At 39.4% G+C, this 17640-nt stretch overlaps 1 protein-coding gene across 1 annotated transcript in view; it reads right to left on the bottom strand.

Annotated features, from left to right (window-relative positions):
- The window catches only part of VWF (von Willebrand factor), a 147552-nt gene that overhangs the window by 36910 nt on the left and 93002 nt on the right, over positions 1-17640 (bottom strand). The window contains exons 34-38 of the mRNA XM_075491424.1: positions 16495-16538; positions 11817-11994; positions 7860-8080; positions 6689-6881; positions 5685-6026 (exon numbers count right to left, since the gene is read on the bottom strand). Coding sequence (XP_075347539.1) covers positions 5685-6026; positions 6689-6881; positions 7860-8080; positions 11817-11994; positions 16495-16538 — 978 coding nt within the window. The remainder of the gene's footprint in view (positions 1-5684; positions 6027-6688; positions 6882-7859; positions 8081-11816; positions 11995-16494; positions 16539-17640) is intronic.

Genomic DNA, 17640 nt, shown 5'->3' with positions numbered 1-17640 from the left:
AATGTTAACTCTTTTCTGTTTCAAGCCATGCTAAATCCGATTATTTCTGGTGTGTTGGAGTCTATGATTGTATGTGTGGATAACCATTATAGTTCAGCAGATGCAGAGGAACTTGAAAAGCCACAGGAACTTGATAGAGAGTCCAATCCTGTTATGAAATTATTTGGCTGGATTCTGAAAACACAAAAAAGTCTATCCAAGTAAATCAGGAGAAATTGACTGCTTATAAACCTAGCTACCTAGACTATACTGTGTTTTCCAGAAATGCTCATTCCCAGAAACAGTTCTGTAAACAAGGTGACTACAGTAAGCACCAGTGCTTATTCCCTGTGATGGTCTCAGGTCAGGTCTAATAAATGTGTGAAAAATACATCCACTGCAACTGTTAAGATAGTGTGTCATTTACTTTTTTATTCCAGTGTCAGCAAATATACTCAGCACACTGGCTTTCATCTTGCTTACCTACCACTAGCCCTAGAGCAAATCTAGTAAACCTTCTCTGCACAAAAGTAGATTAATTTATTTTAGAGTTTAATGCTGATGCCCATCAGTGTAGAACCTGGACAGCTCCCAAGCAGAATCAGTACCAATGCTAAAGCCTCTAATGTAACATAGCCCCTTCTCCTTCCTCCTCTTTGGCTGGCTTTAAGGAGCCAGGTGTGTGAAAAATGCAGGGAAGAACTATGCCCCGGACTCCAGATATGCTATCAAAAAGCCTGTGTGCCTTTGTAAAACGGCAATGTTTTTTCAAGGAAGGAAGAAATGAGGTGGTTATGTTTTGCAAAAGAAATATAAATTTCTTTATAGAGAGCTCACGTGAATGCCCTTGTTTTGAAGTCACCTCTGTCCTTGGGGGCATGGGAATGAGATGTGCATAAGCAGTGTCAAGAGATGGGATAAACTCCATCAATGTCTGGAAAATCATCCTAACCATCCTTTCATCCTACTGGCACAATGACAACCAGGCAATCGTAGAAAGCCACCTCAGACACATTACCCTTGTGCTCCAGAAATCTGGCCAAGTCCTACATGACCTACAGGTAGCTTTGATTTTTGTATGGAAACTTCTGCCAGAGTTATGGAATGTGAGGAGGTATGAAGGACTCCCCACAGCGAGCCTCAGAAACAAGTCCTTTAACAAGCCACCCTCTTGGCTGGCTATTTCAATGCTCACCTCAAATGCCTATTGTTTCTGTATGAAAAGGAAAACTGTGAGTATTAGCAAAAGGGGAAAATAAGGCTGTAAAGCAAGCAACAGAAGAGTAATTCTTCTTCCAAATTAGTTTCAAAAGAAATCTACCTCATATACTATCCTGTATGATGCTACTATGATCATGTATTGATATTGTATTCTCAGTTTCTTGGCTCCATTAAAAATTACCTTTTCTTTCAAACAGGGAAGATAAAGTAAAGGAAGATAAAGTAAAAGAAAAGGTGGGGAAAGATTTCACGTTTCCCGTAAATCTATGATTGCACTTTTCAAAGGGTCATCTGGCACACTTAAGTATTGACATTTCTTCAGATCCTTATTTTTCCTTTAAATTACAGTAGGTATTCCTAGTAGCTTGGTTGGGAGAAAATAACCTCTGTGAGGATCTACAGAAGGTGCAAGTCCATCAAAATAAAATAAACCACTTAACAAGTTCAGAGTGAAAGATCTGGAGCAGACAAGACAGAGCAACCTTGATTAAAGTACTAAATGGATATTTAGAGGAGGGGTGGTTTTCAAGCCTGTGATACATGGAGAAAGGTACACTTCAGGCAACGATGCCACTCCTTTCTTATCAGTAGTATGATTTAGCACAAATTTAGTAGCTAGCTAGCTCCTGAGGTCACATACTGCTGGCTTGCCTTTTGCCTCACTATACTGTCATGTGCAGCCAAAAGGACAGCTAAAACCCCAATGCCGATGAAGCTGGAGTGAATAATGCACCAGGGCCAATAGCTCATCAGCTGCCAGTCAACCTCCTCGCACTGCTCAGGCACAGTTTTCTTAAACCTCCCTTAACAGTCTTCTTTACCCAAAGGAGTATGTTTAGGAGGGTTTTTCCAGTGTTCTTGGGAGTCGTTTCAAGGCCACATTAAACCAACTTAGATCAGTGCTGCCATCAAAAGGGGCAGTCCCCTCTCTTCCTTAGTCTCCTCACCTCAGCTGCTCTTTCCTGCTGGCACTATTCTTCCCTTTACAGCTAATTTTCAGAGCTCACCAAGCAGCATGTGAGGACTACTGCCAGCACAGCAAAAGGAGTGGGAATGCACAGCTGGAGATGGAAGAGGAAGAGAAAAACTGTCCCAGATCAGCTGAAGGCAGTCATAAAACCACCCCCATACTGTTGATTTCCAAGTCATGGTTTAAATCCTTCAGCTGTTATGGTCCTCACCAGCATGCCTTGCTTACAAAGAGAACAAACAGCAGCAGATAATCTCAGTGTAGCTCCACTACACAAATCCTTCATTAGCAGAGGTGGTTTAAAGGTTTCTTGTATCCCATTGCTTCTCTCTCCTCCTCCTCCTGACCCTCGTTCTTGCTTCTCTGCCAGATGTCACTGCCCCTCAGTTGAGCAGGCACAGCCTGTTATGCATTTGCTTTCTAACCTGAGCCTGCAAAACAACCCAATGAAAGACAAAATACAAAACCCTCCAACAACCAGAATGGCTCATGAAAAATGTTGTTTTCAAGCAAATATTTTTCCAGGAATCCCTGCAGCTTCTGAGTGCCACCAGCATCCTCCTCAAAGGACCACAGCTTTCCTGAGCTGTACCAACTTGCTGTTTGTTTCATACACCATGCAGGCATCAACTACCTATCTAAATTTAATTGATCTGCAAGCTAGTAATGACAAGTACCTAGAGGGCATGTCCACATTTCACATAAATGAGCTTAAAGAGCTGCTGAGAAGCACTTATGGAAACATCAGCATATGAAGATTAACAACTGCTACTGTTGCTGCTGTCATTTATCTTCTGAGTATTTCTGCTTTCTGAGCAAAATTTGCTAACTGCTACTGTTACTTGAGCTACACAGTTCAAAGCTGACTTGATCGCCTCCACATGAGCTGACATTTCTTTTGTAACTGCAGAATGAACATATGTCAGTCCATTCATTAATCACTATATAAACAGTCCGATTTCCAGGTGAATAAAGCTTCCTCTCCACGCAAAACTGAATCCCAACACGTGTCGATATTAGCAATGCAGTGATTTGTTAAGAAATCCCTATGATCTTCACATTAAGATAAAGCCCGTACTGTCATTGAAGAGGAAACCCTATTCAGCAGGCATTCACTGTGAGGATGAGCCTCCTTAAGGGGTGCATATTCTGTGCCTCAGGGTTACATAGCTACCAGTGGAAGCTACAGGCTGCTGCAGCACAAGTCTACTAAATGTGGGGTCTAGAAAAAAAATAAAATTTTTAAAAAAGATATCTTTCCTCACTATGCATTCTCACCTTGGAGCAAAGTTTCCTTCCATCCATTGACACAAAGTTGGAAGTCTACCACATAGCACTCAACACATCCACCCTCCCAAAAAGGAGCAAGGAAAGCTCAGGCAGTGGAACTGAATGAGCATAAGATGGAGAACAGGCTCTGTCTTTATCGGATATTCCAGTGAGTCTATTTACCCATCCAGGCAGAGCAGTCAGGAAGGACTTGTACTGCTTGAAACGTCCCAATATGGCATGACAAAATCCCAAATCAAACCCTAGAAAAATGGCAGGGATTCACTGGAGTGAGGGGAGGGAAGCAAGGTACTCCAGAACCATGCCATTGTTATTAAACATGTAGTGGTAGAGTGATTAAGCTGCTCTGTCTATTTGTCATTAATGTAACCTGTATAATGTCCCTGTAATTGGCAATTTTGGTTTTGGCAGTTACACACATGCACCTGCTTGGAGGAAGAAGATGATGCTATTGTTAGGACACTAACAACTGTTTCATGCAACTAGTGTTAAAATGGGCAACTCTTCGGCTATCCTTGTACATGCTGTGTAACAAGATGGGAATTTGAAAACTGCAGAGAGTTATTAAGGTACTCCACTGACATTCAGCCTTGGACATTACAATTTGCAAAGTCTGACTGAAGCACTAAATTTGGAAAATGGCTGGCAGTATTCTCCCTCTGTTTTCTAGGACTATATTCCAAACAGACTGTCGTTTCTTAAAAGATTTAGTCTGCAATAGCAACATTTTCCTCAATAACCTATCCTGGAAAGATATTTAAGACACTAACTGGAGGCTCAGGCCCAATTCAAATTCACATTCTTGACTTCCTATCCCATCATTCCCTCAGTCTGAGTTTAAAACATGAACAAAACCAAAACACTTACTGAGTTCTTGCTGTATCATGCCTTTAGGATGCTGGTTCTCCAATTCTGAAGTTAAAAGTATCTGGGCAACAAGAGGGAAAGAAGGCAAGACAACAAGAACTGACTAAACTGGAGAGGCAAGAGATGTGAAAAACAACTGGAATATCAAGACACTACACGAAGGGCTAGCTGGGAAAGAAAGTGCCTACATATATACACACACATCTCAGATAGATACCTGACTAAACTAAACACTGTGAGTGAATATCTGAATGTCTGTAACCACCACTGCAGACAGACTAACAGCAGAAGGTATAGAATAAGCCACCTCAAGAGTTACTTATTTGTACTTAACTATATGTTGCATTTTTGGCAGATCTTTAGGTATGCCTCATAATAGGGCTGTCGGAAGAAAAAAGAAAAAAAAAAGAAAAACAGGAAGATAGGGCAGAACTTCTTATGTCTATAAGAATTTAGGTGAGTAGGTATACAAAGTGACAACCGTCCGAATTTAGCACTAGCATGCTTGTGCTGCTTCTGTGGGGCTCTAGGCAATTTGCAAGACTCACATCCTGCTATACTGCTCTCTTACAGCACAAACTGTTCACCTCCAAAACACAAGCAAAACACAGCCAGAAGGAGAACCAGATTTGCAAAGCAAATTACAGCTGGTTTGATCAGTGTAGCTGGCATGCGCTGGGCAAGAAAAGACACCACAGAGAGTGGCCATTTCCCCATTTTTCACTGCAGTAGAAATTTAAAATCACACTGGCTCTTCCATCATGGTCTGAAAGGTTTAGGCTTTGGTTGGAATGTGGGAAATTTGCAAAACTATTACAGAGAAAAGTCTTGTCTTGTGCCATTATGTGCAGCTATGACAGTGACAGGCTAGTTCCACTAGTCAAAATTATGCGTTTCCTTGTCCACCTTGTACAGATCCTCCAATATCTGTACCAAAGCAATGATATCTGCAGATAAAACTGCCTGGCAGAATCAGAGCAGCCTCTCAGTCCAAACCTGGCCCCACGATGTTTCAGTGGCTGCAGAGTCAGGTACTGTCACATAGCTGTGTTTGCCTGTGCACAACTTTCACAGTATTTTTATTTCATAGGTTATCCCTCCAGCCTTACATAACTACCTTGCATATTATTAGTTAGCAGTTTACTAAGAAACACTTCTTCCATAATATGCAACTTAGTGGATGACAAACCAGTTATCAGATCTGTAATACCACTTATATGGGAAACTTGACTTTGGACTTCTGCCCCATTACACTTGTGTTCAAAAACTAATTTACACTGACAAGATGGTCATTGTCACCACCATCACCAAGTTAGACAGTTTCTGTATCAGTTTTAACGTATTGTAAACCCCTTACGACAAAACTCGGGTGTTCTCCAGTCTACGCAGACCCCGTTTTCCCTGCAGATGTGAGCGTAGGAAGTTATCATCTCACAGGCTTCATCCTCATAGCAGCTGCTTTCTGTGCAAGCCTCGTAGAACATGTTGGGGGAGATTAGCCTGTGGCACTCTGCAAACCGATCTGAGAGCAGAAGGTGGCAGTGGCTTGTGGCATGCTCAGAGCATCTGTCTTCTCTCCGGATTTCACAGATCTTCCCCGCCTCTTCCACTGTCCAGTCTTGGATAAACAGGCTGCTGTCAGGAGTGACAGAGCCGTCATGTAACGTGAAGTCATTGACGTGGTTCTGGTCACACACACCTAGGAGGGTGAGTAAAAGGAAAAGAAAGAGTCTGAATACAGTCAGCAATAAAACAGACTTGGAGAAAACAGGCACGGGACAGACAGAACTGGTTGGGGCCACTCGATGAACACCAAGGGGAAGAGGAATGAATGATATTCCTTATAGCTATTATCAATGGAGGCATAAAAATCCTGGGTCTTGTTTCCCATTTCCTTATTACAGGAGGTATAGGTCATGCCACAAAGGTATAATCTATACAATAGATTATACCATAGAGGATACTGTAGAATTAATTCTCCCAGGTAGTAGTACCCTCACAAACCTTTCACCTTCACTGCAAGCATAGGACATGTCTCTCACATAAATGTGTATGTAAGAACCTAAAGTTAAAGCCTCATCCAAAAAAAAAAATCTCCTTGAAAAGATAATGATATAATGTGAAATAAGTAAAACATGAGAGATGTCTAGCCTTGCTCTTTCTAAGGTATTATTGGGAGTCAATGAGCTGTTACATTGATGGTCATAGTAGAAAAACCTACATAGATTAGCAATGTGGCAACAACAGGGGGCCAGTTCAACCAGAGAGTTTACAGGTTCAGGACCACAAAAATTCCAATAACATAAATAGCAATTCAAGCCCAAGTAGGAAGCTGTTAAAATTACTAGCTTTCAAACTTACCACAAAGCCCTTGTGTTCCTGAAGAAAAGCTCTTTGAATTAAGTTTAAGAATAAATTCATTGTTTCTTGGAGTAAATGTGAGATTATGTCCAAGATGGGAGAACTTGATTTCGTGCATTATTGCTCCATAGACAGTGACTTCAAACAAACTGCTAGAATAGGGAATATGAACCCTTTCACCATTAACAGCCACCTGTGTTCAAAAAGGCAAGTTCACATCAGTTCTAGCAAGCAGTTAAAATCAACCCAATCTTACAGTTGAAACACATTTTGACTTCACAGGTACTTGAAGATCCAACTGAATCTGGACATAAGAATCAATTTTGCAAGTTGAAACTTTCTATTAAGTCTAAAAATGCACAGACCTAATTGACCTTCATTCTGTGTATTATATGAACAACATTTTCCCCATATGAGTGCATTCCTTCAGCATCACATATATACAGACTAGCAAACTAATGCCATGAAGTTAAAATGCCATCTACAGACCCTGATTATCAATAAACCTCACAAGGCTGTCCATCACCACGCAGAATGGGGTGCAGGTGTTTTGGTCTATCCTATTTTGCTACACGAGTCAGAAGAGATCACCTTTGCAGGCTAGCTGACTCCTGTATGTCTGAGGAACCCAGAGATTGAAAATGTGTCATATTGAATTTGAATACTTCTCTGCCTGTAAAATAGCTGTAATACATACTAACCTGGTCTTTTTTCTAATGCTGAGGTCCATCAGCACACAAGGTAAGAACCAAATCACTAGCTCTTCAACTAGCCAGTCATGCATAGGTTTGTGAAGAACATACTGCTTTCCCATGCACGAAATTACAACATTGTGTAAAGGACCTCTGCCAACAGAGGAGAATCAGAGTGCAGTATGTCCTGCCTATAATCCCTGCCTTTCTGGCAGAAGTGTCAGGGAGACACTGCCAAATCCCATGTTCTTGACATTGTCACACCCGCACAATGGGGAGAACACGAAGAGAAATGTGTTTGGCTTGTTATGTCAACATAGATTGTATCATGAAATTGAAATGAGGGATTTGGTCAGAAGCCTAAGAATAGGCTGCAAGGGGAACAGAAACTAGATAAAGGGAACAAATTTGTCCCCATAACCTGAAATTCTATAGCATGAGTAGACAATGCACAGGTCACTTCATTGTGTTTAGCTTACTGCCATGTCACTGAAGAGCTGAACAGATACACCACGATGTTTCACTTCAATGGAGTCCATGCAATTCATCTTTGGTGTTGCTCTGCATGGTCCTTCATGGAGGAGAACTTCAACATCATGTTGCATGTCTTGAAACAAGGTGTAGGAGCAATTGCCGGTCAGCTTAAAATTTAGTCCATCAAAAGTGACAATATGTCGAGATGAACTTCCTATACAGACACCTGCAAATCAATGGGGAAAATTAAAAAAAAAAAAAAAAAAAGCTATGTAGGCATTCGCTTTTGTTCAAATTAGACTATTTCTTCGCAATTGTTATGGGCATGTGGAATCAATTAATTGAGAAAGCTAGGAAGGTAATGAATTGCAAATGCTTGCAGGAAATCATTGACAAGAAACTTTGGTAAATACTTCATCGTGTGGTTTTTTTGAAGTATCTTTGTCTAGAGCAATCAGTATTGCAAAAGATCTGGATAAACTCATAGAAAATCCCTCAGCATAAGTTTACTCACATTGAATGTGATTTATCAATAGATTTTATATGAAAAATAAAAGCAGGGAAAATGTATACCTTCTCTATTTATAGAAAGACCATAACATACTTATTTTTAAATTTTTGCATTGCATTTTTATTATGGTATTGTATTTTATTCTGTACAGTATTACATTTGAAACAAAATAACACTATTTGATTCTTATCAAACACATGTAACAAGTCAATATCAGGGGACATTTTTTGGTTTTTTTCAGTTGGAGAACAGGAAAAGGGCAGAGAAATAATGTGCACAGGATAAACCAATGGCCAACTGACAGCTTAGTGTCCTGATCATTAGGTTATAAACACTTCTTTGTCTTCACAAAATAGAAAACAAGGAGGATTATAATCTCACAAGTACCAAAACAAAAACCTGAGCAAACGGATGTTTCTGACTCATGCATTTTCAAACCTTTTGCTTAAAGATAATAAGGACAATAAAAGCAATGTCAGCTGAACATGTAGGAAGAAAATTCTCATTGTTAATAATTCAGCTACTTGGCTTCTAATTGAGATTTGAGAATAATCTGTTTCCCGTTCATTGACCTTCAAACTTGCTTTCCCAGGAAAACCATCAAACAACAACTTTTGCTAAAAAAAAAAAAAAAAAAAAAAGAAATAAAGCCTATCTTGTGTACTGTCAGGCACCGAATTGTCGAGGTACATCCCTTTGGAGCAGTGGAGCATCTTCAGATATTCTACTGTACCTTCTTAGAAAGTTCATGTATATATAGCAATGAAACAAGTTAGCAATAAAACAATGTTTCTCAACCTTTATTTATTCATGGACTTCTAAAAAATTTCTAAGGATAACGGGAATCCTTTTAAATTTCTCATAGGTATTCTGTAGCATCAAATGTGTTCATGCAATCCATTTAAATCCATTTAATAGTCCACAAACACCCAAGAGCCATGAATCACACGTTGCAAATCATACTGCTTTAAAATTTATAACTAGTTCAGCAAGCAAACACCTTCATGGTGTATAACTATGAACTCAGTTATATGACATAAGAAGAACACTTTTTCAAGTACTTCCTCTTTGCAAAAGCATTTGTCATATCATCTTCACTGTCAAGCAATCATTTGAAAGGGCTCTAGTTCTCTAAATAACTGAACACTACTTTGCTGAATCATGAGTAAATTAACCGTGCACTGCCATTCTCCTGGAGCACAGATTGCCTCCATTCATAACAACAAAGAGATGCTGAATCACACTGACCTCCTACTAAGCACCTACTTTGCTATACCCACCTCTAAAGTTTACTGATTGCTATGAGTTTGGGCTCTGACTTCAGCACATACGGCATCAGAATCAGCCTTCCCGCCTGCTACGGGTGTTGCTTTAGTTGACACAGCATCACCCAGGTTTCACTAAGTAGTCACTGAAACAATGGTACTTTACCCATGGGGTTTTGATCAGCTGGGTTGGGTTGGGTTTTTTTTCCTCCTCTTACAACATATGAAAACTTACCACTTTTCATCACAAGCTGTATCACCTTGGGGAAAAAAAAGTTAAATTTTGCATATCATGGCTCACTAAATTCATAGAGAGCTAAAAAAAAAAGTTATCTCAGGTTAAACAGCAGCAATCTCAAGTCAACTATAGGTCTTTTCATGATAATCAACTAATGATATGAATGGTAATTTCCATTTCATCCTTTCAGAAAATCTTTATGAAGACATGTTTTGCCAAATATATGCCAAAATGTATGCCAAAAGTAATGCCTTCATGTTGCTATCAATGTATTTAGGAGCGAGAAAATTATTATAGATGCACTTTTTATGGGTAGGTATCACTAACAGTGTCTTTTAAACATTACAAAATATTTATGATGATTCAACTAAAATCTTTCTACCTTTTTGAAATATTTATATCAAAACAGAAATGTTAGCTTTAGTGTTTAGATAATCAAATGTGCGTTCAGAAAATGCTAAAAGTTGGGGTGTTAAAATTTTAGATGTCTAAAAATTCAGGAATCAAAATCTAGCTACCCAGCTTAGATATTTCAAGCAGTGCCTTGAAGAAATTGTTCTTAAAGCAGCCAGTTCTGCAGAGGACATTTTAAACTGAGATTATACATTATAAAGAGAAGGCATATAGAGGGTTCTGATTTATTTTTAAAAGCAATCATATGACTTTAGATGTCAGCCCAATTTTCAGAATTATGTTGTGGAGCACAGCCCTCTAAGCTTCCTCAAAGTCAAAGAGATTCATCAAGCCAGAGATTTTCAAGCTCTGAACAGGATCTAAACACTGTTGAAAATAACACCTACAGGTTCCTCGTTTTGAGATTTCTGCAAATTTTAGCTCTAATAGCATGGATGATTGGGCTGTAGAAATGCATTCTTTTGTATAGATACAGCCTTTAAGAGTTACTGGAGCTGATCTTTTGAACATTTAATTCAAAACAAACATCTTGACTAATTTTTGTGAAAATCAAGCATATGACTACAGTGCATTTGGCGCATATGACTACAGAGCATTTGGCACAGAGAGGAGGTGAAGTTCAGTCCCCAAACCCAGGCTGAGGTGTACCAGAAGACTCAGCGGCTGAGCCTACCCCTCGTTACACCATGAAGTGCTCTTCCCTGTAATGGCTGTGGAGCAATGCCCTGTACTACACTGCATGCAGCCAGGCATCCCTGCCTCCTTTATCCTGGACTGCCACCGTTTCACTGTTGTCAGAGCATCTGTCCAAGCACTGAGGCAATCTGGAGGCTACAATTCATTTTTTCACTGAAATCATCATTCCCTTCTTATATTCCTCCCTTAAGTCTTCCCTTCACATATGTGGGATTTTTCTAAAGAACCTCTCTTTTTAATAAATGGATCACCAACCTCAGGGCTGAATCCCTCCACCCTGTAAATGCGAGTGGGTGCACTTAATTTCTGTTCCTGTCATCTCAGCCAAGGCACTGATCACACAGTGTTCACCATTTCTGCTCAAATACTCAGTGTGAGGTTTTATGGAGGCAGGGAGCATTTTTTATTGTTGTTTCTTTAATACATGTGCTTGACTGAGGTCAGGCCAAACCCTCAAGCCTAGAGGTGGACCAAGAATACAACACTTACTTACAGCTTGCTGAGATAAATTTCTGTCTTCCTCCATACATCCTCCTTCCCAGTTCACGCACCTTTGGAAATCATGTGTCAAATTCTCTGATAAAACACTGTAGCTATGCTAATGCAAAAAATAAGCTGACAGTGGCCCTGAACTTGCAAATAGCATCACACATTCCAGGCATCAGTGAGACTCTCATGCTCCTAGCTGTTTGTTTAATGGGTGTACAGCATTAATTCCTCCCACCTCGGTCATCTTTGATGTGTACAACGACTGAGCAGCTCCATTCAGCATTACATTTCTGATTAACATTTGAAGTGATGGGAAGGGAGAGGCATACATGCAAAGATAGATACTCACACGGACACATCCATCGGCAACCACAAGTTTCTTCAATCTTAACAGCAGGAAGATTGCTGTGACATACTGGTTTTGGCATCCTCTCACAGTTAATTTGGTGACTCTCCAGAACTGTGTAATCTCCTGGAAAGCATGTCACAGTGTGGCACTGGTCCGGTAATGTCCATTTGTCACCAGGCTAGATAGGGAGACATGGATATTTAACAATTGAAAAGAACATGGGCGGAGGGGAGAAAAATGCAAAACTTGGCTGCTGCCACAGCTAGCTAGCAGCTACAGCTAGCAACTAAAGTGACACTGACAGCAGTGCTACTCAAATTAAACTTAGATAATTAAATAATAGAATGCAGTGTATTAAGGACTTTGTGAGTATGAGAAAGTTTAAATTAGCAACGCTGTAAGAAATAGACTCTGAAATTCCAAGCAAAAGATAATAGTCTAGAATAGGAGATGTTTTGTTACAGCAGAACAAAGTATTTAGTACTCCATCTATTGTTAGCTTAGCCATCCTACAGCATGCATGGATAGCATAGTCAATAAAGAATTCCCCTTAGCTTTTCTTTAAATGTCAAAGCCCTTAGTTTTCATAAGCCATAAAATTATTTTAGAAAGAGCTCTGAGCACAGATGGTCATGGCACAGCAGGAATTAACAATATTTGTTCCAAGCTAGAAAGGCGTGGAATACTCTAGTTATTTTATCCACAACTCCAAAACTTTAAAACAGTTCCTCCCTTCCCAAAGGGAAATTGTTCCTTTACCAGACTAATGTTATTAGATATACATAGTGGTTTTGTAAAATTAAAAATAAAATGTAAAATATATTCTCATCTTCTAAAGGACAGCCTAAATTTTAAGGCACCAGGATTACATACTACTAAATGACAGAGAAATAGACATGGTCACAATCTGGAATATCTCAAGATTCATATCTGCAAAAAGCTGAGCTCTCTGGCCCCAGTCCCACAGAGCTCTGAAGTCCATAAATAGCTTCAGTGAATTTCAAAACAGAGTGTTCATCCCTGAGGCCTGCATTCCCAAGGATATCCCCAAATGTGGGAAACAGCCCTTTCTAGACCTATGTCTACAGAGATGAGTCCAGAAGCAATAGTAACAAGTGAGACAGTGGTTCTATGAACTAGATAACATTTCTCGATATTCACAAGCAGAAGCATGTGGGGAAGAAAAGATAATTGCTATTGGGCAAGGTTACCTCCCATCCTGTCCTTGTTAGCTTGTTACCTCCCATCTTGTTAGCTTACCCATCATTCCCATGAAAGAGAAGAGCAAAGTGGCAAAATATCTAGGTAACCACAGCATAATTCACAGACTATACTTGGCACTAGTGTGCAAGCCAAGAACAGTGATGTGAAAGTATTGTTCTGTATCTCTGAGCTACGTGATACCATCAAGTGCAAAAGAGAACTGACAGATTTGCAGCCATAAAAATTTACATATTAAATACAAGTTAATTTACTGGACCTGCTTTGTATGTTTTGGGACAGTGAGAAGGGAACTTGTCCTGAAAATCACTTAATACTTTTCAGGCTTGTGAGCCTAGAGGAAGCTGTGAAAAAGTAACATGAGGAGCTTTAAGTGTGGAAAAAATATTTAGATAGGAAGAAATGGAATGTTTTTTAATTATAGTTGTCTTGCCTACAACTCACTGAAAGTGGAGCACCTGGAAGGGTACATATACAGCTGTGCAAGTCTGGCAAAGGACCCCCTGGTTTCCATACATATTTAATTGTTTTTATTTCACTCCTTAACAGGACATCTATTGGAAAACATCTAAGATCTAGACAAGAAAAGCAAAGCACAGCACATTAAAACAGAAATATCAGTTGAAGGATCCAAACAAAGCCAAGAATCCTGGTGCAGAGGAAAACGCAGGGACTCTGAAGACAAAGAAAGCCTAAATCCCAATTGATATGAAATCGTAGGAGTAAGAATAGGACAGAAAGGAAAGCAAAAGCAGAAGTTTCTAAATTGTGACGGATGAGTCTGCTGAAACCGATGAGCCTGCCAGCACACCGGAGGAAGCTTCAGACTTCCTCTCTGAGGGAGCTCTGAACCTATGGACCTGGACTTGCACACTCTTTCTCTTACTGTGCATCTGCAGGAGAGAGCGCCACATACCTTGATTGGGTTCATCAGCTGGCACCTTTTAATTTATTCAGGGGTTTGTTTGTTCTTCCCTAAACCAAGTGCTGAACAGTACTAGAAAAGTTGTGTTACAGAAACTGCTAGTTTAGGAATGTGATTTTTACTGCTATACATAGACCAGAAGTACAGAAGACCACTATACAGATCACTCCATCAGGAAGTGCTACCATTATAAGACAAGTACCTACACTTCTATTATCACCTTTATGCCTGTTTAAGAGCATCAGAACAAGACTACTGATGAGAATTAACTACATTAAAAAAACCTTAATCTATCATAATCATTCACATATTCTGTCAGCTGGCAAGTTCAAATATTAAAACAGTGGTTCTTTATATAGCCTGTATTTAGCGCTATTTGAACTCCTTGCCACTGGATATGATAAGTACTCAAAACTTACATGGATTCAAAGAATGACTGAACAAATTCACGGAGGAGAAAACTATTGAGCGCTATCAAACACAAAAAGGTACTACTTGCAGCTCAGGGTGTCCCTGAGTCACAAATTGTTCAAGGCTAGGACAGTTCAGGAAATGTTCATATAATCTTACTTACAGTCTTCCCTGACTGTATTTTTGGCTACATAATACAGGGGGTTTGGATGGATTCTTGGCCTGACCTAGCACGTTCGATCTTCTGTCCTTCTGCTACTAACAGTGACTTTAGCCATGAATCTTCCTTTGACAGTCATTTCCAGGGTAGAGGTAATAACAAAAAAAAGTAACAACTCATATCACTCATGATACTGATAGGACTTAGGCTGAGATTTTTGATCCTGAGAACTCTGATTTCCTTGCAAACTGCAAGAGGTCATTTCCCACAGTCTCCAGGTGCATGACAGACATCCCGCTTGGGGAACGGAGCCTCCTGCAGTAACTGTCTGAGTAACGCCTGAAATATTATGGATCATGTAAGAGCCTGTGTTTTCTGAATTAGGAAGGAGCCTTGATTCTTCATCCCTGTGGATTTGTGGACTATGCTGGAAGTGGGTGACAGGCCAACAATGGCACGTTACTGCCCATGAGGCAGCAGAACAGTTCAGAGTGTGAGTGCTGAACACCAGAGGCAGAACACTTCCACAGTGTCCTGAAGTCACCATGGCATGCTTAACAGCCTGCTCCAAAAGGCAGTGGCTACCATGCTGGCAGTGTCTTCTAAAATCCATTTTTTTCTGGCTGACAGAAGACGTAACACAAAATCCCCCTAAAAGCTACCATTTGAAAACGTGGTTAATTTTTATATGGACTGGAGCCTGGCCTCTGTTCTTCCAAAAGCATTTTAGCCAGAACGGAAATTGTGCTTTAAGTTTATCACCAAAAAAATGAAACCTGACATGTCTGAAATTCAAGTTTAAGCTTCCCAGCAATTACCTACATGTACCTGTGTCTGCTTCTAGGAGCCCAGAGGCCTGTACACATGCAATTCAAATGAATAAACAACAAGAATCTGATTATTTTTTGTTTTTATTTTTAATTAAGAAAGTTTTTCAAGTTTAGGTTTTGTTTGTTGTTTATTTCTTAATTAGGTTGTCAACCTCAAAGCCACTAGGTTATACTTAGTGTCTGATCTAGCTAAAGCCTGTGTTCTGACCAGCTGACTGAGGCCAACCATGTAAGGCAGCTTTTATATAAGTGATATTTCCTGTGTCTAGACATTTCATAAGCATTTCTTTATTAGCCACATCCTTCCTTATAGTCATGTCTTCACAAGGGAAAAATCAAAGGAATAAAGGAATTTAATGTACTGGAAATTCAAGATAAATCCTAGGGTAGAACTCATAACTGACCCCTACAAGAAAACATGTAACAAGCTTATGCTAATATTTTTAAATGCATGAAGTATCATATACACTCAAAAACCTTGGCATTTCACCTGAGATGAAGGAACTGGACCATTTATAACATCTGTATCATTCCTTTCTTACAGCAGATCACTTTTGAGAGATCAGACAGGTTTACTAATATTTCTGAGCATTTTCTCAGGATTAATAAAAGCTTTTCTGCAAACGAACACTAAAAACTTTGATTTCATTACTTAAGAGATGGTTTTCCCTAGAGAGATGACTATCACACAATAATTATCTTCCTATAAAATTTTCATAAGGACAAGGTACTTGTACTTTTAGCAGAAGGAGAGGGTCTGGATACTGACATTGCCCCGCCCCATACATGCGCCTTTATTTTGGCCATGTCTAGCTTTCCCAGAAGTTCTTTTACCAGGAGATGGAAATACATTTTCCTTTGTCAGGGAAGACACACACTGTCACAAGTTTTGGCTCTGCACTGCCTGCAATAGTATTTAACACACTGCAAGATCAGGTGTCATTAGAGGAAGTCGCCTTTGTATGCAAAGTTATCCCATCAGTTCAAAAGCCAACATTTTCCTCCTCCGAAATAATTCTTAATACTTAATATCCAATACTTTTTGTTTCAGATTATCTATGAAGATATTCATGGTCCTACATGAACTTTGTAACTTGAAAGCCAGATGGATGACCCAGGCAATACACTTACTTTCTTTTTGTTTCCATCCTCATCTATACATTCTCTGACAGGGTCTGAAAGAGAAACAGACATCTTTTAGTCATCTCACTCCCTTATCCAGCCTTTTAAGTTGTGGTCACCAAAATACAGATTGCTTACTTAAAATTGTCACTTAGGCTGTAAGAAGGGGTTTTTTTGTGTTAGACTGTGAGAATCCCTACCTGAAGACTACAGGCATTTGTCCAAAGCGTACAAAAGTCAAAGAATGCGTAAACTTTGTTACTGCTAGCATTACCTGACTTCTGCAATTACATTGGGCCCAAAGTACCCTGTGAGCAATAGGTAGGCTGTAATTCTATAGCACTTCTTATACTGACATACACCTCTGCCCAGATGGTACTTAAAAGAAGATCATGGCTTGAGCTCTGAGGCAGGGTCCAGCCTTACTTCTGAATCTTGTGATGAATTGAGAATATTTCTGGTAATTAGCAGGTAATGAGAATTTACACACTCATGAACACACACATTTATTAAATGCAGAAAGATAAATACAGCAAGTAACCCCAAGATAAGATTTGTGAACAACTAGCATAGGTATGAAAATAGCTGCAATCAGAATACTCAAATTCAGTTTCATTACATTCAGGCATTACTGTGATGGGCAGTTTTTTATATAATCAGTTAGATGGTCACAAAGCACCCATTGAATTGCAGTTACTATGTTTATGTGCTCTCATAACACACCTAAAGATACAGGGAAAGTAATTTCATATAAGTACTATGGTATGACAATGTGATAAGCACGTGTCTAGGAAATTAAAACACTGACTAGCAAACTCTTTATATAACACTATACTATGCTAGCATATATACGCTATATGCTCTGTCTTTTCCAGGACAAGTAATGTATTTTGAAAGCATTTAGGAAATCTTTTAAACCTTTTTAATAGTATTATTTTTGGTACACTTCCATACATAAAGTAAGACTCCCTCTGTACAAGAAATCCAACTGTATGAGTCTGGAGGGGAAAATCATACTTTACAGATTGTAAGAAACTTAAATAAAACAAACAAACAAAAAAAAAAACCAAACAAAAAACCAGAAGATATTTTCCCACCCCATAGCAAAGGCTTTACCATCGGAAAAAGGGAGAGCTAAATTTTTCAGATTTAGGT

Source organism: Mycteria americana, chromosome 1 (assembly GCF_035582795.1).
Source record: "Mycteria americana isolate JAX WOST 10 ecotype Jacksonville Zoo and Gardens chromosome 1, USCA_MyAme_1.0, whole genome shotgun sequence".
Classification (NCBI taxonomy): Eukaryota; Metazoa; Chordata; class Aves; order Ciconiiformes; family Ciconiidae; genus Mycteria; species Mycteria americana.
The sequence above is the reverse complement of the archived record's forward strand: the minus strand, read 5'-3'. Positions and strand labels throughout refer to the sequence as shown.